This window comes from Camelina sativa, chromosome 15 (genome assembly GCF_030686135.1).
Source record: "Camelina sativa cultivar CO46 ecotype springtype chromosome 15, ASM3068613v1".
Lineage (NCBI taxonomy): Eukaryota > Viridiplantae > Streptophyta > Magnoliopsida > Brassicales > Brassicaceae > Camelina > Camelina sativa.
Window position 1 is genome coordinate 15,220,716 of NC_141894.1, and position 23,174 is coordinate 15,243,889.

At 33.2% G+C, this 23,174-nt stretch overlaps 5 protein-coding genes and 1 pseudogene across 12 annotated transcripts; 4 read left to right on the forward strand and 2 right to left on the reverse strand.

Moving 5' to 3' along the window:
• The first annotated feature begins 1,215 nt into the window (after positions 1-1,215).
• LOC104748507 (UDP-glucuronate 4-epimerase 6 pseudogene) lies at positions 1,216-3,891 on the forward strand (annotated as a pseudogene). Its single transcript, XR_015582553.1, has one exon. The product of XR_015582553.1 is annotated as a UDP-glucuronate 4-epimerase 6 pseudogene (transcript).
• A 938-nt stretch (positions 3,892-4,829) lies between these two features.
• On the reverse strand, positions 4,830-6,565 carry LOC147926673 (glycine-rich RNA-binding protein 4, mitochondrial-like). Its single transcript, XM_087489110.1, has 5 exons — positions 6,386-6,565; positions 6,084-6,214; positions 5,923-5,991; positions 5,606-5,712; positions 4,830-5,219 (listed from the first exon to the last, which is right to left on the reverse strand). Exons 2-5 carry the CDS (start codon positions 6,202-6,204, stop codon positions 5,100-5,102), a joined length of 417 nt encoding a protein of 138 aa, XP_087345236.1. The 5' UTR covers positions 6,205-6,214; positions 6,386-6,565; the 3' UTR covers positions 4,830-5,099.
• Positions 6,566-12,031: 5,466 nt separating this feature from the next.
• LOC147926674 (protein ECERIFERUM 26-like) lies at positions 12,032-13,759 on the forward strand. The gene is made up of 2 exons (XM_087489103.1): positions 12,032-12,662; positions 12,753-13,759. The coding sequence occupies exons 1-2, from the start codon at positions 12,228-12,230 to the stop codon at positions 13,593-13,595; spliced, it is 1,278 nt and encodes a 425-aa protein (XP_087345229.1). The 5' UTR covers positions 12,032-12,227; the 3' UTR covers positions 13,596-13,759.
• Positions 13,760-14,880: 1,121 nt separating this feature from the next.
• LOC104746904 (putative magnesium transporter NIPA1) lies at positions 14,881-17,898 on the forward strand. 7 transcript variants are annotated; one of them, XM_010468447.3, is made up of 9 exons: positions 14,881-15,169; positions 15,937-16,184; positions 16,274-16,330; positions 16,416-16,506; positions 16,607-16,767; positions 16,871-16,998; positions 17,091-17,228; positions 17,310-17,402; positions 17,502-17,898. In XM_010468447.3, the coding sequence occupies exons 2-9, from the start codon at positions 16,055-16,057 to the stop codon at positions 17,709-17,711; spliced, it is 1,008 nt and encodes a 335-aa protein (XP_010466749.1). In that variant the 5' UTR covers positions 14,881-15,169; positions 15,937-16,054; the 3' UTR covers positions 17,712-17,898. The 7 variants fall into 7 exon arrangements, with proteins under 7 accessions (XP_010466749.1, XP_087345234.1, XP_010466748.1 ...); XM_087489108.1 differs by having other exon boundaries at positions 14,889-15,169; positions 16,612-16,767; XM_087489104.1 differs by lacking the exon at positions 14,881-15,169 and adding an exon at positions 15,281-15,828.
• Positions 17,789-19,081, reverse strand: LOC104746905 (F-box/kelch-repeat protein At3g23880). Its single transcript, XM_010468450.3, has one exon. It carries the CDS (start codon positions 19,044-19,046, stop codon positions 17,949-17,951), a length of 1,098 nt encoding a protein of 365 aa, XP_010466752.1. The 5' UTR covers positions 19,047-19,081; the 3' UTR covers positions 17,789-17,948.
• Positions 19,082-20,745: 1,664 nt separating this feature from the next.
• LOC147926675 (uncharacterized) lies at positions 20,746-21,975 on the forward strand. Its single transcript, XM_087487151.1, has 5 exons — positions 20,746-20,847; positions 20,929-21,122; positions 21,222-21,345; positions 21,472-21,681; positions 21,772-21,975. The coding sequence occupies exons 1-5, from the start codon at positions 20,746-20,748 to the stop codon at positions 21,973-21,975; spliced, it is 834 nt and encodes a 277-aa protein (XP_087343277.1).
• The last annotated feature ends 1,199 nt before the right edge of the window (positions 21,976-23,174 follow it).

Consider the following 23,174-nt stretch of genomic DNA (forward strand, 5'->3'; position numbering starts at 1 on the left):
TTGGTACATGTGTCGCGCATATATGTTTCATATAGTGGATGAGACAATTTTGGCTTTAATACATGTTCTTTGTTACCATCAGCCACTCGTTCGTCTCATTTATCGCCATGCATGACAATATTTTTTACTTTTATATAAGAGAATCTGTAATATTTGATCGTCAGCAATTAACAAGAGGTTGACTTATATCTTCTTTAGAACAAGTATTTATCTAAAGAATCATTTAACCGTTCAATCTATATATATTTCAGTATTTCACACTTTCGGCATCATAAAAAAAAAAAAATTAGCTCAGCATCTTTATTATTATTTTCAGTTGTATTTTACACCTAGTTTTAACAAGCTAAAAATTCAGACTTTGCTAATCGTCCACATTTAATATAACAATGTCAATGTCTTCTTAAACACGTCCGAATAGTTTAAAGGATGTTTATGAATTGGTAATAGTTAGAGAAGATATGGTAATTTCAACCTTTTCATTTGTCGGACTAGGTACAATTTCTGGCACCTAGCTACGGTTTCTTTCCATACTACTATCATAAGTACTATCTAATTAGATGTCTTTCATATTAGATTTTTGGCCGACCATATCTTTCTCCCGTTTCTTTAGAATCTTCTCAAAAGGGGATTTAGAGCATCAATTGATATCCGTAGCATAACTTGCATGGAAGTTTGATTGAAGTATGCAATGGCATGGAAACCGACACCTCCCGAAAAGGCTAAAACCTTGACATACCTTAGTCAATTAATAGTTTAATTTACTCTAGCACTTGAGATTTCGGTTGCCATGACATGAATCATGCATGTTGTCAATTAGAAATTAAGCATTACTATGTATGTCAGAATTGCAAGAGTTACTACTACTCTCCCTTGTTATAAAGAACACCAAAAATTTCTTCAATTCATTCATAGTGTACGTTGGTTAGAATTTAACATCATACTATAGCATTTATTAACATAAATTATCTAGATGTCTAGTAAATTCTAGTACTATTTTCATTTACTTTTCTTTGTGGTTTATTAATAACAAATTATTATGAAAATTATACTTTAACTGTTTATCTTCAAATTTAAAGTCATGAAAAAGAAACCAATAATAAATGATAATTTGATTGGGTACAACTTGTAAATTAAAAAAAAAAAAAAAAAATCAGAAAAACATATCTCCATAAAGATAAAGAACACGACAAACTTGATATCATCTAGTAGTAATGAAAACAAACTTCATAGTTAATAAACAGATCTTGACCCCTATAAAATAAGTAAATAACTCAACAAGACTTTTTTTTAAAAGGATATCAAAAAGTAAACTCTTGTAGAGAAGTCTCCAATGGAGAACAATCTAACTCTTCCAATGCGTGGCATTGGCCTAATTTGGTGATCCTTGTTATATTTCGGGTAAAATCACAGACACTCATGTAAAAATACCGACAACTCCAATATCACTATTACAATATAATAGTACTACTTTTTCTCATTATTATATTTTAGAAATAACGAGTTGATTTATTTATTTTTATTATATACCTTTATTAGGAAAAAAAAAAGTGGCTTCCGACCAGCAAATTGTTTCTCTTCTTCTTCTTCTTCTTTATAATCATCAGATCGCTTCTTCACTTGTTTTTCAGGGCTCGAAATCTCTCTCAAACCCTCCTCCAAAAAATTCCACAAAATTTTCTCAAATCTTTAAACATCTTCGAGCCCCTTTTATGTAGAACAGTGGAGAAAGATCCACCACACATATAAATAAAACCAAGTGAGTTGTTGTTATATCAAGAAGTCGAAAATGCCTATGTCGGCGACGGCGGATACAAGCAAGACGGTGAAGCTGGAGAGGTACAATAGCTACCTCCGCAAGATTCACAGCACCAAAGTTCTCAACGCGTCTTCTAAAGTTCTTTTCCGAGCTACGCTCCTTGTAGCTCTCGTCCTCGTCCTCCTCTTCGCCATCAACTACCCTCCACTCTCCGACAGCCGCGCCGCCGCAGCTCATCACCTCCACCGTCGTAGCTTCTTATCCACCGGACTCTTCTCCTCCTCTTCCTCTTCCTCCTCTTCCTCTATCGGTGGAGCCGCGTGGGAAAAGCGCGTTAGACAATCCTCAACAGCCAAAAGACCACGCGGTCTCTCTGTTCTAGTCACTGGAGCTGCCGGCTTCGTCGGATCCCACTGCTCACTATATCTACGAAAACGTGGCGATGGAGTCTTGGGGTTCGACAATTTCAACGATTACTACGACCCAGCACTCAAAAGAGCAAGACAAGCGCTCTTGGAGAAGCAACAAGTGTTCATAGTCGAAGGTGATCTCAACGATGGACCACTCTTACGTAAACTCTTCGATGTCGTCCCATTCACTCACGTCCTCCACTTAGCCGCTCAAGCCGGAGTACGCTACGCCATGAAGAACCCTCAGTCTTACATCGCATCCAACATCGCTGGATTCGTAAACCTCCTCGAAGTGGCTAAAGCAGCTAATCCTCAGCCAGCGATCGTTTGGGCTTCGTCTAGTTCTGTTTACGGTCTCAACACTGAGAACCCATTCTCAGAAGAACACAGAACAGACCAACCAGCGAGTCTTTACGCCGCAACCAAGAAAGCTGGTGAAGAGATCGCACATACTTACAACCATATCTACGGTCTCTCCTTAACCGGACTCAGGTTCTTCACAGTCTACGGTCCATGGGGAAGACCAGACATGGCTTACTTCTTCTTCACCAAAGACATCCTCCACGGCAAATCAATAGACATTTACAGAACACAGGACAATCAAGAAGTGGCGCGTGACTTCACATACATAGACGACATCGTTAAAGGATGTGTCGGTGCGTTGGACACGGCGGAGAAAAGCACAGGAAGCGGAGGAAAGAAGAGAGGACAAGCTCAGCTACGTGTATACAACCTCGGAAACACGTCTCCTGTTCCGGTAGGGAGACTGGTCTCGATCTTGGAAGGGCTTTTAGGTACGAAAGCAAAGAAACATCTGATCAAAATGCCGAGAAACGGTGACGTGCCTTACACGCATGCTAACGTGAGCTTAGCGTACAAAGACTTCGGGTACAAACCGACGACGGATCTAGCGGCGGGGCTGAGGAAGTTCGTCAAGTGGTACGTTGGTTATTACGGGATACAGCCGAGGGTAAAAAAGGAAAACTCTCACGCCGAAGATTCCGCTTAAATTATTTTTCTTCTTCTACCGTCGTCGTCTCTCTCTCTCATCAATCACATGCTTGTTTTTTTTTTTTTTTTTTTTACAAAACCAACAAAAAAAAAAAAAAAATCATTTACAGGGACAGGTTTCTGTATTTTTCCGTATTTTAGAAAAATTGCAAAACAAAAAAATCATAAAATGTTTTTTTTTTTTGTGGTGGTCCTTTTTTTAGGGGGATCATAGTGTGGGGAATTAAATTGTTACAGCTGTATGTTTTATAATAGAGAAAGATATATAGCAAGAAGGAAAAGGGGGATTTAGAATTGAAAATATATATATATATATATATATATGTGGGATATTGTTATTTGTAATAAATGATTTATATGATCGATCTTGCTGGAAAGAAAAAAAAAGTGTTCAAGAGCAGATCTTAGCCGTTGGAGTTTTTATAATCAAGGAATGAAACCTGTGATCCATTATTATTAGAACAACTGTAATCATAAATTTTATTCTCCTTTATACGTTCGCCTTTTTGCCTTTTTCTTTTACTTTTTAATGTTTTTTCTTTTCTTTTTATCTAATTGCTATTTCATGCCAAGACCAGACCAGAACTGAACTACATTGAAAGTAATGTTCTAAGTGGATTTTGTTTTGATGAAATCAGAAAATGTACTAACTAAAATCCGAAATAAAAACCATAAAGGAAGAGAGGACCATTGGCTTTTCTTTCTTTTGTAATCTTATCTCAAGTTATAATCATCTTTATTCTCTTTCTTTTTTATGTTTTTGTTGTCTATGAGAATTTTAGCTTTTTATTTTTCGGAATGATGAATTTGATAATATAAAGCTTTTGGTAATTATTTAGATATTCGCTTTTGAAGATGCATGATGCTTTGAAAAAATTGGCAATAGCATATATTTATTAAAGGAGTTTCTATGGGTACAATTATACATTCAAGAATTTGATGCATTTTGGGTCACACGATTACAGAAGACATATGTAAGTTTATGTCATCGACTCATGTAATTTCACAAAATCTTGATATTACACCTCAAATCTGGGTGTAAACACAAATGGCAGAACAAGGAAACAAAAAAAAAAAAAAAGAATGCAATCAACAAGGCATAAAGTTAAAAGTGTAGAATGGGCCGTCACTACGATGATGATGACTTCAAGTTCCACCTCCATTGGCTCAAAATGCAACAAAGTGAAGTTGATTTTGGTGATCGAACAACAACAAGTTCTACACAACTATTACCCATATTGGGGCGTCTCTTGCCGATACAGAAAGAGCGGAAGTTCTCCGCTGTTCGCTGGTTCGTGTTGTTGAAAAACTCCAACACGGTCCGTCCGACCAAACGTTTTGCCATCAAAGGTCAACCAACCATTTTGGAAATGCAGGGTTGTACAATGAGGGATTCATATAGAGTGTGTCAACAACCATGGATTAGATCAGATATGCAACATTATTAATTTTGATTGATATGATCATAAATATTTTATACCAAGTTTTTTTTTCTTTTTTTCTTTTCTCTCTCTATATTACCAAAATGGAAACATCAAAGTTTCAAAATTAATGTTATAAGAAATCATTAATAGAAAAGATATATTACGCGCTCAAATCTAGAAGTGGAACAAAGTAGACCACAAATGGTTAAGAGTAGATAAAAGGAAAAATGTAAAAACATCGAATCAACTCGATGCAAAATAGATTTGCAGAAGATGGGAGCAGCAATACGGTATTCATTGTAAAGACACAACCAAAACAGGGGCTTGAAATAAGTTTAACAAAACCAGTTAAGGTTGTTTGCAGTTAAAACAAAGAGGGAAACAAACTAACTAACTACTGATAGTTCATACTTCAGAGGCTCCTCTCTCTCTCTCTCTCTCTCTCTCTCTCTCTCTCTCTCTCTCTCTCTCTCTCTCAAATCTTCTGGCTTGTTTCTTTTAGTAGCCACCGCCACCTCCACCTCCACCACCGTAACCACCACCACCACCGAATGATGATCTCGGGGCACTCGGTCTTTCGTTTGCAAGGTTCACACGGATGTTCCTGCCATTCAGCTCCTGAACACACCCCAAAAAAATTAGTAAGAGATAAGACTTTTACACAGAACAATCAACACAATGGATGCAGCTCCTGATCACACCCAACACCCCTAAGAAACTAATAACAGACAAGACTTTTTAGACACAATGGATACAGTTCCTGATCATACCCAACACCTCTACGAAACTAGTAACAGACAAGAATTTTTAGACATAACAATCAACACTATGTATTCATCTCCTGATCATACCCAAACCTAAAATATGAGACTAGACTTTTTTAGATAGAACAGTCAACACTATGTATTCAGCTACTGATCATACCAAAATCCATATAAGAGACAAAAGATTTTTTAGACAGAACAATCAACATTATGCATTAGCAAATAGCAATCCTCTCTAACCTTTCCATCCATTTCTGATACGGCAGTGTTTGCAGAATCTTCACTGGTGAAGCTGACAAATCCAAAACCCCTCGACCTCCCTGTCTCTCTGTCTGAAATCACCGTAGCTGCAACACAACCCAAAGACACAACATTTGTAACAAATAATAAACAAAAAGCACAACAAACAAGACAAATAGGTCCCTAAACAAACTACAAAAGCCAAACAATATCACAAAACGTTCATCAACCAGCATTACATACTTACTAACATAGCCATTTTAATAATCATTCCAAATGAAAACACATTCTATTTGGGAACAGAACATAAGGCTTACCTTCTGTGACTTCACCAAAGTTAGAAAAAGCCTGCTTCAAGGAGCCGTCATCAGTTCCCCATGAGAGACCTGAAAGCAAACCAAAACATTCAAATTTAGTGAAAAAAAGCCAAATCAAATTAAGATACAGCAGGGTTAGAAGATATATAAAAATACATTACCACCAACAAAAAGCTTAGTGGACATGTAACGGAGAGAACCAAGCATAGATGTCACTGGAACATTTGAGCTGTGAGAAACACCTTGTCTCAAAATACCACTAAGTTTGTTGCAAAAAGCCATTTCTTGATATCTGCAAACAAGAAAACATACCAAACCCCAGAAAGAAAAAAAAACTAAATCAAGAAAAGCCATAACTAAATCAAATTCCATTTCAATCAGACCACAAAAGAATCTACAAAAGATCATCAAAATCAAAGCCATTTCTGAAGCTATGAAAGACATTAAAAGAGATGAAACAAACCTCGGAGAAGGGAAATGACGAAATTAGGGTTTTAGAGAAGTGAGAGTGAGTAGTCAAGTGGGAAAAAGAGAGGCAGTGAGAGGGTGAAGACAAAGAGTAGGGTTTAAGGGATTTTATACAGAGCTCAGAAACTCTCTCTTTTTTTTTTCCTACAAAAAAAAAAAATCTTTTGTTTCGTCCAAATTAATCAGCTGTGAGTAGGTGTATTTTAAGAGTCTGTACTACAGTGTTTTATCCAATAAATTTGAGCAAAGAGAGTCAACGCACTAAAAAAAAAGCGGTAGTCTATTGGAACTATATTGTATCTGATGTATAGAATCAAGCCTCCCCTGCTTCTCTCTAACTTTTTCGACCTTTGTTGCCACGTCGACTTGTTTTATCTGTTTAGTGACTTAAGGTCACATGAGCCTGCTTCATTATACATGGACTAAAAGCCCATTATAAGGTCCAAAAAGCCGTTGGATATAACAAGATGTCAAAAAGAACTGAAAGATACCGTATGTTAGACTTTTCTCGGGTATATATTGGAAAATTGTGTTGATTTCGACATTCTGTGTTAGGATTTTTCTTATATCTATCTTAAAAGGGCTAAAAAGGCTAATGTAATCACTAAACCTACTTATGTAAGTAGATTTGGTTAAGTAAACAATTACTAGTAGTTATAGATAGTGGAGTGACATATTTTATAAGGGTATACTTACTTGAGATCAACTTCTTCCTATTTATAAGCTTCTTTATTAATTGTAGGCAATTAGACATTCATATAAATTACGTTGGTCCAGTTTTACCAATTACTTCGATAGAACAACAGCTGCATATACGTTTTCAGCAAGTTAACCTCTGAAATAATTTCAGTTTTGATTTTTTTTTAGCTTTTTAAGTGGGAAGCTTTTGTAAAATGTCAAAACAAATGTAGAAATCCTATATTTACTAATTTGTCAATTATGTCTTTTCTCAAGACTCAAGAGCTCCTCAAATCATCTCGTTCATACAAGCGAACATAACAAACTTGAACTCTTTGATGTAGTTAATTTTAGGAGCCATATTTAGGTAGAGAAGGAAGTAGTTTTTTTGCTTGTAACAACGCAGTTTGAAGTTGTTTCGGATGTAAGGTTTCATTTCGATCCTTAAAATAAAAATTATTGAAGTAAAAAAAAATGATTTGGATAATTTAATATTTTAGTGGGTCAATTTTTTGTTTTCTTTGCTCGAACCACCAAATTCTCGGGCCGGCCGGCTCTGCTACCGACCGCCACGGGATCAAAATAAAACTTACATATTACCAGACATATTTTATTATTTATAGATGTTCGTTCGACTATAAGCTCCAGTGATTCCCAACATACAAACCTATATCGTACGTGAAAAGTGGTTGCATTGCATCATTCATTGCAGTTTGAATTGTCAAAAAATACTGCGACCAAACTAATACTACAAAGAAGTAGCTAAGTCACACAGCTCACATACATATACAAATATTTCCTGACGATCAATATTCACATCAATCTATAAGCTGGAACGAATTAAAGTGTACGGAACTAATCAACTTTATGATTCTTGATTTTGTCATTTAGACTCATGGAAACCCCACAACGTTAAAGCATTACAGATGATGAGTGCTGAGTGGTGACCTCTTAATTGATGAATAAGGCACGTAACCATCTAACATACAGTATATAGTATTTATAAACATATCATTGAATCACATTTACTCTGCCAGTTTGATAACTTTTAAAAAATAAACCATATGGATCTTAGCTAGGTGGAATTGTAGTAAATATTTAAGACATAAAGTTACTATTTTTAATTGTTTTGTTGTTGTTCGTAGGTACACTTGCCTGGCTTGTTGTATCTTCTTTTATTTGCTTTTTCCGAACAAGACGGCAAGACCAATGGTTATATCTTATATATATTGTTTTTTTTTTGAATGAAGAGACCAATGGTGATATTGACACTGAACAACACTAGTATCTGATCGGAGATCTAGAATTCGGATGGTTTAAACTTTAACGTATGTGATACTAGAAATAGGCTCGCGCGATGCGCGAGATATATTTAATTTTTTAATTAATTATAATATATATCAAATTTAGAAATCTAGTTTTGAAATGATTTTTTATGAAAAGTTTATTTTTAAAATGTTTAACATGTGTTCCTTTATATATATGGTTTTTAATGTTTTAACGCAAATAAAATAAACAAAACATATATATCAGAAATATTTTTGATTAGAATAATTAAAACCCTCAAAGTTCTTTTGTTTTAGATTTTATTGTTTTGTGATAAATTGTTAGGTTCTTAAAGCATCTCCAATCACATTCTATTTTAAAGTCAATACTCTATTATAGAGTAATATTGACTCCAACATTACTATATATCTTACTCTAAATTAGAGTAAATGCTAGGATTACTCTATATTCAATTTTATTTTTTCTACACTAACTCTAGTTTTGAGTCAAAATAGAGTAATACATTTGAAAGAATTATATATATTGGAGATACTCTTAGCACAAATGAGGTTTGTGTAGAGACCAGATAAAACGAAAATAGTTTGCTATTACCAGATAAATCTCATCTTTTACATCTTTTCCAAAGCTTTAATATATGGATTCGATCAAGACTTATATGATGATTTGCTAGATTTCTATAACCAGAAAATTATTATGAAGTCAGTAACCATTAAAATAAATAAATAAAAATTAAGTTTTAGTCTCAATCGTAAAGTAAAATAATTGATAAATATTGATCTTTTTGCAAGTGCAAGTGATTTTACAACTTTATATATTCTTTAACTCAATCTTAATATTTTATTTTCTTTTGACTCCTCAATATGTTGGTACAGTTTGATTTACTTCAATTAGCCTCCTAACAAATTTCTTGTGAATAGAAACTCTATATGAATGCTGAAAATGTGTTCTTTTAGTTATAAAAAAATGAACTCTCCAACCAATCAATAAACTAAACTTTGGAAACATGGATTTTGTATTATACTAATGAGATTATGAATCTAGACAATATGTTTTACACAGAGGAATCACCAATGATTATTTTGAATAATTAATAAGTGTATTCCCGATTTACCATATGCTCCAGTGTTTACTCTCTAATCTCGTAATCACCCTTAATATAATTTTTCTTGGAATAATGCATATTAAAATATGGCTCATGTCATAAAACTTTAAGAAATATCTTATACTAATTATGAATAAAATTCATGAAAAGAAAAGTGTGTCAATTTTTTTTAGATACTATATATTATCTCTATTTTATAATTAAAAAATAAATACCTTTAAATTATTTTTGGAAACTATTGTTTTCTGATATCTCATGGGGTGATTAAGCAATTATATTCTGATACCATTATATTATTTTTATTTTCTTTTAGTACATAAGTTTTACAAACAGTCAACCAGTAACTTATAAAATATTAAATATACATTTTTTTTTTCTGAGTTTGTCTTTAATACAATAAATGTGATTATTGAATACAATGTAATTTTTAAAAATATATTAGAATATATTTGGTATTTTGTTTTAGTTTTTACTTCAAAGTATAAGAACTCTTTTTTATTGGTTTGTTTAGTAGTTTTATTTTTAGGTTATATGGTATATGCTTTCATTAGGAAATATCTTATATGTTAAAACTAAAAGATGGTAGAAATATATTTTTGTAACAATGTGAAAAAAAATTTTTAAGCAAACTATACACCATATAAAATAAAATAAAAATGAAACAGATTAAAAAATATTTAATTTAAAATTAGTAATAAAGACATGTCACATGTGTCATAAATTTAGAGCGCCAAGTGTCGCATTGGCAGAGAAATTTAGAAAAAACCTTCTCATATTATATGAAACTATTGCTTTCTGATATCTCATGGGGTGATTAAGCAATTATATTCTGATACCATTATATTATTTTTATTTTCTTTTAGTATATAAGTTTTACAAACAGTCAACCAGTAACTTATAAAATATTAAATACACATTTATTTTTTTCTGTCTTTAATACAATAAATGTGATTATTGAATACAGTGTAATTTTTAAAAATATATTAGAATATATTTGGTATTTGGTTTTAGGTTTTACTTCAAAGTATAAGAACTCTTTTTTATTGGTTTGTTTAGTAGTTTTATTTTTAGGTTATATGGTATATGCTTTCATTAGGAAATATCTTATATGTTAAAACTAAAAGTTGGTAGAAATATATTTTTGTAACAATGTGAAAAAAAACTTTTAAGCAAACTATACACCATATAAGATAAAAAAATGAAACAGATTAAAAAATATTTAATTTTAAATTAGTAATAAAGACATGTCACATGTGTCACAAATTTAGAGCGCCAAGTGTCGCATTGGCAGAGAAATTTAGAAAAAACCTTCTCATATTATAAGATATTTCTCTTTTATGAAGTATAGTCTCAAGTTTTAGTAGACCAATGGGCAATGATTATATCTTAATAATGTTTTCATTTTTTTTTAAAGCGACTATATACACTCTCACCATCATGCATGCCATATACATTTGCAGTCGCAACCACTTCTAAAAATCGTATTTCTCAAAATAAATGTACGTAGGCCTCGACGCCCCCCACAATATAAAGATACAAAGTTCGACAGCCTCGCATCACACAGTACGTTTTTTTTCTTCAATTAATTTAAAAGACAAGTCGATCTGTAGAAAAACAAAACGGCAACCATTTATCATTAGACTGAAGGTTAGATCTCAGCTCTAATTGTATACGTTATGTCTCTTATTTTTCATTATATATTGTCTAGATCTTGTGGTACGGTTGTCTAGAAATTATAATTTCCTTGTTCTGTTGTTCAAGATGACTCATGAGTGTTGTTTGGTGTGACGTTGGAAAGAGCTAACTTGCTAATGTTCCGCATTTGGGAAGTCACTCAACGAAAGATGCGTATCTACGCTTCGCCGTGACGAATTATATTTTACCAAATTTTCGCAACCAAAACACTTATATTTAGGTAGACCAAAAGATCAAATGAATTTCACAAATAACTTTTCCAGTTCAAAAAATATTTAATGGAGCGGATAGCAGGACGAGTACAAGGCCCCATGCATATCCAACTTTTTATTTCCAACGTGCTACGCGCGCGCATATCTAAACCTATAGGTACTTTCAATCATTGGTTAACTATCAAGTACAATCGAATGAATATTATTATAAGAAAACTCAGTTGATTACCAGTAACAGCTGCTCATATTTAAGCTATATTGGTTCAATCTCTTTTCTAAGTTGTTAGTACATATATATATATCACATGATACGATCATATCCTATAATTTAAAACAGTATATATATATATATTTATCATATTTAAAGAGCTAATTAACATTTAGCACAGTTTTCGCATTTCATTATCTCTACCCAAATACAATTCTTATACATATTTACAGGTCTGAGTATATGTATTATAGACAGATTAATAAATAAATACAACAATATATGGTTTGCCAACGAATACTTATACGACAACAATGCCATTTTGGTTGTGTATAGCCTTCTCTCTGCTATACAACAAATACTTATACAACAATTAAGAATGGGGTCATGTTCACCAACTCGTGATGCAAACACCTATTATAACACTTGCATGCATATAACAACGTGAGTAGATTATAGTCACAATCTGTATAATAAGTGAAACAGAGAGCGACACGTATAGCAGAAACATTAAAACAATTTTGAAAAAATAAAACCTTAAAAATATTTGATTATTTCTATATATATATAGAGTAGACCGGGAGATCAGTCAGAGATATATTTGCCAAGATACACATACTTACATCTTTCGTCTCGTATATATAGTTATATAGACATGGGTCGAGTTCAAGAAGAGGGAAGGGGTCCGGTTCATGGCTTCCGGTTATCGACCGTGAGTTCGTCCCGGCCAACAGAGACCGGTACCACTCACGAGCTCACCGGTTTAGACCTCGCCATGAAGCTCCACTACTTAAAGGTGGTTTACATTTACTCTGCCGAGACAGCACGTGACTTGACCGTGATGAACGTCAAAGCCCCCTTGTTTCCGGTCTTCGATCAGATCTCATGGATCACTGGCAGGTTAAGGCGGGACGAGTCGGGACGCCCGTACATAAAGTGCAACGACTGCGGCACACGTCTCGTGGAAAGTCATTGTGATCTCACAGTGGACGAGTGGCTCCGTGTACCGGACCGGTCCGTTGATGAGTCTTTGGTTTACCATCAACCTGTTGGACCAGAAATGGCATTCTCTCCTTTGATTTATATTCAGGTGCGTACGTATATATCTCTACTAATTTACGTAATGAACAAATTAAAAGTCCACACATTAAAAAAAGAATATCGGTTTAATTCGGTACAGATGACCCGGTTTAGCTGCGGTGGATTAGCTTTAGGCTTGAGCTGGGCACATATCATGGGAGATCCCTTATCGCTTTCTCATGTCTTCAACTTATGGGCTCGGGCTTCTGTTGGTGAGAAGATCCACTGCCCCAAAACCTCTGAGTTAGAAAGAGTGTTTCAAAACCCGAACTCAACGGACAAAAAACCGGATTCAATCAAACCGGTTGACCCGGTTGGGGATCTCTGGGTCGCTCCAAGTAACAGAAAAATGACAACATTCTCCTTCAATTTAACGGTTAACGAGATTAAATCACATTTTCCGGCGACCGGAGAAAACGAATTCGACATTCTCAGTGGAATCATATGGAAATGTATAGCCAAAACGAGAGGAGAATCAGCTCCGGTTACGATTACAGTTATTAAATCGGATCCGAACGGGTTAAAACCTAGAGCGGTGAGAAACGGTCAGATGATAAGTTCCGTTCACGTCGATTTCTCGGTGGCGGAGGCGAGTTTGGAGGAGATTGTGAAATCGATCCGTGAAACGAACGACGAGAGGTTTGGGATCGATGAGACTGTTGATGATGTTTCAGATTTTATTGTTTACGGAGCGAATTTGACGTTCGTGGATCTGAGCGGAGTTGATTTTTACGAGGCGAAAGTTATGGGGAAGTCACCGGAATCGGTTTATTGTAATGTTCAGGGGATAGGTGACGGTGGAGCGGTGGTGGTAATGCCGGGGGGTGTGGAGGAGGAAGAGAGGGTTGTGACGGTGACGTTACCGGATGATGAGATTGAGAAGGTGAAATGTGAAATGAACATGTGTGGGTTGATCACGGTGTTAGTAGCTAACGGTGAATGAAAAAAAAAATTGTTTGTTTTGTTTCGAACATTGTTTTATTTTGTGGTATTATTTTAAAACTTTTTCTATTTTCAGTTTAAGTGATGTTGTTTTTATTTTTCTATGCAAGTACTAAATGTGTAAAAATTTTCTTTACCAATCATATTTGACATTATGTTTTCTTATTGATTGAGTTTATTTTATTTAATAGTATATAAAAGAGATAAATTAAATGAAATTATATATATATATATATTAAAATTAAAACGGCTCTGTTTTTTTCGTGTTGCTGGATCAGCTACTGCGACACGCTAAAACGACAGTAATAACGTCAACGACAACGCCGTTTATTAAAACAACAACGCATATGTGTTTATTAGAGTGAAAAAAGTGTGGCAAAGAAAAATCGCTGAATTTTCTAGCGACCGTTGCGGCATTTCATTTCAACAGTACAAAGACTCTTATTCACAATGGCAGTGATGCTTTTTCATAATAGTGACGACTTTCCTTGTTTATTTTTCTGTCGCAGTAGCTCATCCAGTAACTTGAAAAAGAACAGGGCCAACATCATTTAAAATGAAACAGGAAGAATATAATTTACTCTTAGTTTTATTGCTATGATGTGTGTATTGATAGTGAAATAAGTACCATTGGTTTCTATTTCATGATCCTACATCCTCCTAAATGTTTTATCAGCCTATGAATATGAAATTCAGCATGAGCACACCCAAAATGCAATCATTTTTTTGACAAGAATTTTCAAAGAATATCAAAGGTATATTCCAAATATGTATAATAACTATTATTGTGTATTTAGAAATGATATGCTTACATTTATTTATTGGTAGGGGAAATGATATGTTTACATATCCCTATAGATGATTATAATTTTGAGTTTATTAATATCTAAAAATAACCATTTTGAATTATATTAAATATTAATTAAATACTATTTAGATGGTTTATTTGTTGTATTTTAAACATGTTACTAGCGTGCAAAATCCCAAATTTAATATTGATCTAAAGATAATTATTGATTTACTTCCATATCCTCCACAACAAATGTAAGAATATTATAAAATAAAAAAGGATCAAACAAAATCTTTATCAAGATATTTGTTTCTAAGATACCATAAAATTTGAATTGTAAGAGAGAAATAAAAGCAATTTTACAAAAATAAAGATAAAAAAATTGAATTTTATATATGGAAAAATAAATTAAAGAAGGTGGCGTGCATGTAAATTGTTAATTAGTATTATGTTTATATATATATATATATATATATATATATATAAAGCAAAGAGAATAATATGAATTGGCAATTTTCTAATTTCTGAGCTGTTTATGTTACACCCTATATATCCTCCTGGATTCTCTTATTCATTTTTTTTTCTCTCTCAGATTCTTCACAGCAACACAAAACAACCAAAACCCTAATTTAATTTTTTTAAGAAATTTGTTTCAACAGAAAAAACAAAAACAACTATCGATCGTTCGTCTATGGCCTTCTTAGATTCTTCTTCTTAATTTTGTGTTTCTTTTTGGTTGTTTTTTTTTTTCTTTGGGGGCAGAAGAGAACGTGGCAGAGTTAAAGGTACCATTCGAATATTCTAAATAAAGCACGTTCTTGCTCGTGATATTATTTGCCTACTTTTGAATTTATCTTTTTTCTTTAGTTTGTGCGATCACTATCTCGAATTTTTTCGTTTGAGTTCTTTGTAATTTTGATGATTTGTTAGAAGCAAAATTGGATTTAGTCTTTTGGCGTGTTCTTCAACTTTCTTTGTTATTTGTTATTTAATTTACTGACGATATTTTAGTGATTTTATGAGAATTAATAGTTAATGTTTTGTTAAAAAGGTAACGTATATGAGAGGGTTTTGAGGTTTCATACGTTAAAAAAATTTCTGACAAAAATCAGAAGAACAAGTCTTAATCCAAAATTTTCAAAACTTCAAGGACCGTAGATTCTACTTTTGAAGTGAAAAGTATTTTGTCTCTTTCTTCTTCTTCTTCTTCTTGTTTTTTTTGTCGTTTGGAGTTTCAAGATTTGTGTTAGCTATCATCATTAGTTGATCTTTTTCTTATTTTGATTTCGATATGATTCTAAATTCTCTCTTCAGTTTCCTATATTTGCCTGTTCTACCATCTGTTGGAAATTTTAATATATATATTTCTTTCTGAAATTAATTATTGTATTTTTTGTTGATGAGCTAATTATTAAAAGTAGTCAGTCATGATCATTTGCAATTTGTATGTGGCTTTCTTTGCTTTTTATTTTCTTTATAGTTTATGAAAGTCAGATTTTAAAACTCACTTTTGATGTTCTTATTCTGTTTTTATTTTTTTTTGTGTGTCCAGATGCAAGAATCTCTTTGAAAAAAATTTGGAATCTTTCTCCTCAAAAAAATCTTCTTTGGAGTTTCATAAATCTTTCAGGCTGATTCATCTTATTTATATATAATATATATTAGCTAAGATGGATCAGATGTCACCTGATAACATAACTGGAGTCATTCTAGCAGTGTCTTCAAGTATTTTCATTGGTTCTAGCTTCATCGTCAAGAAAAAAGGTCTCAAAAAGGCTGGTGCAAGCGGAGCCAGGGCAGGTGAGAGAGCTGATCTTTTACATATCCCAAGTTCTTGAAATTAACACTTCAATCTAAAATCTGTTCTTGGTTATTATATCTTCAATCAGGTGAAGGAGGGTATGGATATTTAAAAGAACCATGGTGGTGGGCTGGAATGATAACAAGTAAGTCTTAAAACTCTAGATTCTGTTAAATTGTTTTAAAGTTCGAGATGCAAATGACTAAACCTGTTTTGGCCTCTTGATTTAGTGATTTTTGGGGAAGTAGCTAATTTTGCAGCCTATGCATTTGCACCGGCTATTCTGGTAACACCTTTGGGAGCTTTAAGTATTATATTCAGGTATTCTTAATTGTTGAAACCTGCATCAGTATTAGATTATATATATTCTATAGAGTATATGGTTTTCCTGAAAACAAGAACCTATATATGTTTTATGCAGCGCAGTGCTAGCGCATTTTATTTTGCAAGAGAAATTGCATATGTTTGGGATACTCGGTTGCGTTCTCTGTGTTGTTGGATCTACAACTATAGTCTTACACGCTCCACATGAGCAGAAGATTGAATCAGTCAAGCAAATATGGCAGCTTGCTATTGAACCAGGTTTAATTATATATATGTTCATATAATTAATTACCACAAGCTATTGGTACGGAAGTTCGATGTTTTAGTAAGACTGATTCTGATGCAAGCTCTGTTCCATTAGGTTTCCTTGTGTATTCTGCTGTGATTGTGATTGTGGTGGCTATACTGATCTTCTACTATGAACCGCGCTACGGAAAGACTCATATGATAGTATATGTTGGAATCTGTTCCTTGATGGGTTCTCTTACTGTACGTTTTTTTTTGTTGAGCTCTCTCTTTCTCTCTTTGTTAAGTACGTTTTCATTGGAATTTTCCTCAAGCTCTCTTGTGTTTCTTCATAGGTTATGAGTGTTAAAGCGGTGGCCATTGCGATAAAGCTGACATTTTCAGGGACGAATCAGTTCAAATACTTCAACACTTGGATTTTCATTTTAGTAGTTGCGTTTTGTTGCCTTTTACAAATCAACTACTTGAACAAGGTAAGCAAAATAAAACTCGTAACTTCAATTCGATATCATTCATTTTTTATGAACTTTTCTCTTTGTAATTTTGGCTATCAGGCACTGGATACATTCAACACCGCGGTTATTTCACCGGTTTACTACGTTATGTTCACAACGTTCACCATCATAGCTAGTATGATCATGTTCAAGGTCAAAAACAATCTCTTATAATTCCTTTTTCTTCTCTCTCAAGTAAATAAAGACAGTTTCTCAAATAGTTTTCTCTGTTGTGTGTTTGATTTACTACAGGATTGGGCATCTCAGAGTGGATTAAAGATTGCAACAGAGTTGTGTGGTTTTGTAACGATTTTGTCAGGAACATTTCTGCTTCACAAGACGAAAGACATGGGAAACAGTGGAAGTAGTGGTCGTAGATCTGTCTCTATGCCTAGAGACACTCCTGTCTTCACCAACTCAGGATCCGCTCGGAGCTCCACCTCAGATAAAATACCCTCCTGACTCTAACGTTCCAAGATTCCCCCATTGTACGTATTCGTGAGAGCAACGAAAGACTTAAAAGCATAAGGATCAATGTATTTTGGGAATACTTTGTTAGGAAATATATTCTTTTTTTTTTGGTTTCCCACATGACAATGTAATTTACAACTAAAGAGAATTAAAAAAAAAACAAGATTTTTTTTTTTAAGTAGAGGTACAATAATGATGTGCATTTAAAAATGAACCAAATCTTGAATGTTAAAGAACATTTGGAGAAACCATTGTCTTGACATAAACTTTGGCGTCGCGACAACCACTTAAGCTATGTGCAACTGGGTAATGAAACCTTCCATTAGCACAGTCATAGAGAGCTAAACCAGATCTAAACTCTAATAAAACCACTAAACCGTCTGAGATCCATAGCGGTCGAACAAAGTCAGTCAAACCAGGAATGCTCAAGAGTTTAGACCAAGATGCTCCTTCTCCAAACTCCTTCATCACCAAAACATCTGCGTTAGCTCCTTTGCAATAACACACCATCGAAAGACATCCTCTCAAATCTCCAAGCGTCAATGTAAAACATCCTTTGCTGCAACTAACTGGTCCGGGAAGCTCCTTTAACTCATCACGTGACATGTCATATGATATAATGGTCCATGATGACGAGTGAGTGGCTGCCCAGTTTAGAGTCCCTTTGATGTAGATTCCGGATCTTGATTTGTCAGCAACAACAACTCCAGATGGGAGACAAGCGTTGTTGCTTCTTCTCCAGAGCTTTTCTCTCGTCGAGTAGATCTTTGCCTCTATCTTCACTTGTTGTCTTTGTTGCAACAATGCAACCACTTTATAGTCATCCTCAGATTCATCATAGCCAAACCCATACGTGACAACAAACTCATCCTCGCTCGTTTCAAGATCCGAACCAGACAATCTTTGTTGAAGCTTGGTGGTCGGGTTCCACAAGTAGAGGCTTTTGTCGTAATCTACATGGAAACAAACCAATCCATGACAAGTCCCCACGACTTGATAGTAATCTCTGCCTAATAGCTCACCATCATGCTCCGAAACATCGACCGTTGACTCATTGTATAAAGAGTTGACGCAGCACGACTTGAGATGATACCGAGACGTTGTGATGACTCCGTAAGGACTCTTCTTGGAAGTGGTTGCCTTCGATGCCTCCAAGATTGAAGCGTGTTTCAAAGCAAACAGAGTCTCTGAGATCAAAGATCTCCATGAGCTGCAAACGCATTTGAATCGCGTCAATGACTTCACGGGTAGTCTTAAGAGAATCTCTTCCACCATTTCAAGAGGAAGAATGGGTGGTGAGAACATCTCTCTGATGTTTTCCTCCATGAGTCTGGGCAGAGGAACCAATAGTGTTGTTGGTATTAAATAAGAAAATATTAAAAGATTAGTTCTTTTTAGGTGTATATGCACAAGTGGTTGTGGAAAAAGAGGAGATGCATGTATCAGGATAATGCAAAATATTATGTACTTTATGATAAGAAATAGTATATTTAGATATGGAGATGATAATGTGGTAAAGATGTTGACATTAAGCTAAAGGGTAGGATCAGAAGAAGTCATAGGGCGATAAAATTTGCTACTTTTTTTTTTCATCTCGTAACAAAATTTTGGTTCGTATGCAAGAAACAACCAAAGCTTCATTATTGACCGTGGCAGAAAAGTTCCAAAGTATTACAACAAAATTGAAGACAACGAATCAAGACAAGGTTATAGAGATGGAAACATAATATTAATTATAGGAGATCATGATCAAATGGTAAACTTACTCACGATTTGAATCATTTAATCGAGAAAGAAATGGTTTTTTTTGGACAACCTTGGGCAATATAAAAATGGTTAAGTTAAACAAAATAAGAGTTTTATACTACAAGATAATCAAAAGATTAAAAGCTAATAGGATGAGTTAATAAAAACTAACTTCAGCTTTAGTGACATAGACTCATCATCACTATCTAGCTTAGAAGAGTAGTAATTGGACGTGAAGTGTCCATAACTATTATATATATTTATACGAAAAGTTATTTTTGCTATATATAACAAATACGAACACTTTACAAATATATCAACTTTGGTCGAAGATGCTACTAAATTGATCACTTTAGACAAAAATTTGAATTTTATCATAAGCTATACCAAAATGTTATTTACAAGTAATTGTGTAAAAGATACTAACATAGAAATGTCAAACAATCTAAAGAAACAAAGTAAAATAAAAAATGACATATTTACTAGCAGTTTTTATTTTATTTATAAATAAACTTACAATTTTTCTTTTTTTGTTCAATATGATCTGTTTACTTACATTTAACAGCATATGTTATATATTTTTTCCTGTCCCATGCTATCATCAAAATTCTAGAAAGATCCATCCTAGTTATTTTAATATTGGGTCTAGTCAAAAGCCTAATAAAAATGAGTTAAGAGATAAAATGAGAAATATTTAGTTTTGATTTTTTCTTGCTCGGAAAAATAAAAAACTTTTCCATGTTTCTAAATTAACGGCGGAGAAATTCCACCATTGGTGGCCGGTAGTTTTACCATCGATTTTCTACCCGGTGGTGGATTATCAATAAATGTATCAGTCTGTTTTCTGTGACTATGATCAGTGCCGGTCTTAGAATATTTGATGCTTAAAGAAAATCAGAAATCTATGGTACCTGCGCTCACACGTTTAGTAAAGCTTGCCACGAGTCTACCGATGGTATTGTTTTCTGCTTACTAAGGTTTGCTAAAGTTAATCAGTACAATGGTAAGTTTTTTCTCATTATACTACATATTAACTTTCTTAAATTTTTTTATAAAATTAGTTTGAATAACAATTAATATAGATGCTTGGAGTGTTCAAAATCACTGGGACTGTTCTCAAGTTATAATCAATCCAGAAATTACTGAAGCTGAAGATCTAAGAAAACTGTGAGTTTATATATTTGTTGCCGATAATATAGACTGTTCTTTTTATCAACACATATAATAACGTGATAACTCGAATAATAGTCTTTCCAATGATGGCTTGCAACTGACGATCATGGATTCATTGCAAAAGAAAGTGTTTTGGGCAAAACCTAAAAAGGAAGAATTAGAAGAATACCCTATTAAAACTATCGAAGAAGTCTTGCATGCATTTGAGGTATTTTTCTCTAAAAATATCTATTATCCATTGTTTTATTATAAATTTAGGTAATAAATACATAGAAATTAAACTTTATAGGTTGGGATGTGTCGCACTACCTGTACAGTAATTGAAGTCGATAGAGACTACTGTTGGGCCTACATTGCGTGTAAGAAATGCAACAAAAAGACCATCGTCGAGCAAGGCATTAAGATGGAAGATGAGAATCATAAACCAGCACCAAAGTTCTATTGTGAGGTTTGCTGTCAGTTTGTAAAAAACGTCACAACCAAGTAAGTTACTTATACGTATTTGATTAAACGTTAATAAAGTAGTTCCTTATATACTTCTATGATAATCAAAACCTTAAAAATTTTAAAATTTATTTTTAGGTTCTGGATTTATCTTAAAATCAAAGACAAAACTGGAGAATCTAAATGTATGGTGTTTGATAGCTTCGCTGCTGATATGGTTGGAATGCAATCCTCAGAACTCCTTAACAATAGATACGATTTGGTAATTATTCATCTTTTCCGTATTATATTTTTGTATCATATCATTCATCTTAGCCGCATTATATTTCAAAACAATTTTCTATTCGATAATTTTGACTTTGTTAAACCATTGCATTATAAACAATAGCTGGAGGATCCTGAAGCTATTCCTCTGGAGGTTTTATCATTAGAAGGGAAAACATTTGAGTTTCTCCTTTCTATCGAGTTGAAAAATATTAGAGGGAGCTCCACCATTTACAATGTCGCTGCTTTGTGCTCCAAAGGATTGAATTCTGATTTTGAGATTCTCCCTTCAGACACTTATATAAATCCGTCTTCAATGTTGTCTGGTGGTCAGGTATTAATGTTTTAATAGTTTATATAATTGTATGGTGAAGATTTATATAAGGTTTTGAATTCGTATATTTAATGTTTACTATACTTATAGGGTTCTTTAATGATTACTGATGGGAGTGAACCATCAGATGTGGATGCTTCAACATCTTCCACTCCATCATCAAAAAGAGGTTCATCAAACATGGTCGAAGGAGATGACCAATCATCTACCTCAAAAAAACATTGCTCTGGACAAAAAGTGGAAGATGCTACTGCTGCTGGTGTTTCTAAGGAACTTAACAGTTTGTTCAGTTAATTTTCTTTTGAGTTTTACTATCTATCCACTTTGAGACTTTTAAATTTCTACTTTGGTTTTGGTTATGGTTTTCATTTTCATGAGTTTTTTGTGAGACTATTGGTGTTATTGTTTTTTAATATTCTGCTTGGTTTCAATTTAATTTCTTATTATTCCTTTGTTTCTTATCTATCCACTTTAATACTTTTTATATTTGTTATGTGATTTTGCTTATATTTTTTATACTTATACATTCTCTAACTTTCAGTTTTTGTAACATGGTTGTTATAAAATCTTAACTTCTCATACTTTTTTAATGATTAGTTTATTGAATAAAGCTGAAAGAACTAAATTATACTATATCTTTTATTCTAAATATGAGTACACATTTTTGCATGTGAAACAATTGTAAGATGTGATCTCTATTTGAATAACACATATATGAACACATCAACATATAAATTCGTATTCAATTGTCATGTCAAAACTTTTCTCATGCATGCACAAACAGTTTCACACATCACAAATTTTTAAATAGATACCATCACATGCAAAATTTAGCACCAAAAACTGTATCATATAGAAAAAGAGAGCTTCAGTTTGTTACGTGACATTTCACACCTCTCAAATCTATTAATTTGTTTTTTTCCTGCTTTATAACTTTAATAAAATTGATTCGACAAGTCAATCTATGTTCAGTTTAGATATCCTAATATATCTCATTTTTTATTATGTAGAACCAAATCCTATCAATTTAGTTCAGTTTCAGATTGTTCATTTGTCCTTATCTGTAACTAGACTATTATTTTTAAACCGAATCTACACTTTATAATAAAATAATTCTGTATATTATCAAGTAATATAATTATACAATCTGTAATAGATATGATTACAACTATATCTTAGGGAATCTGCTACAACTTAAAAATATCAAGAATATAGTAAATAATTATACCTAACATAATATTTTAGGTAGTAACCACAAAGTGTAAGATCTTTTGTACCGTAATTACTAAATTCAAATATTATCTTCCTATACAATATATATATCAATCAAATAAATATACTATTTATACCGAATTAGTTGATTCATCTTAATCTGGTCAACCAACTATTAATACAAAATCTTAACTTTCCATATGTTTTCAAAAATGGCGATATGTACAATGAATATATGTAAAAACTCTGAATATAAACACTTGGTTTTTACTATTTTTTTA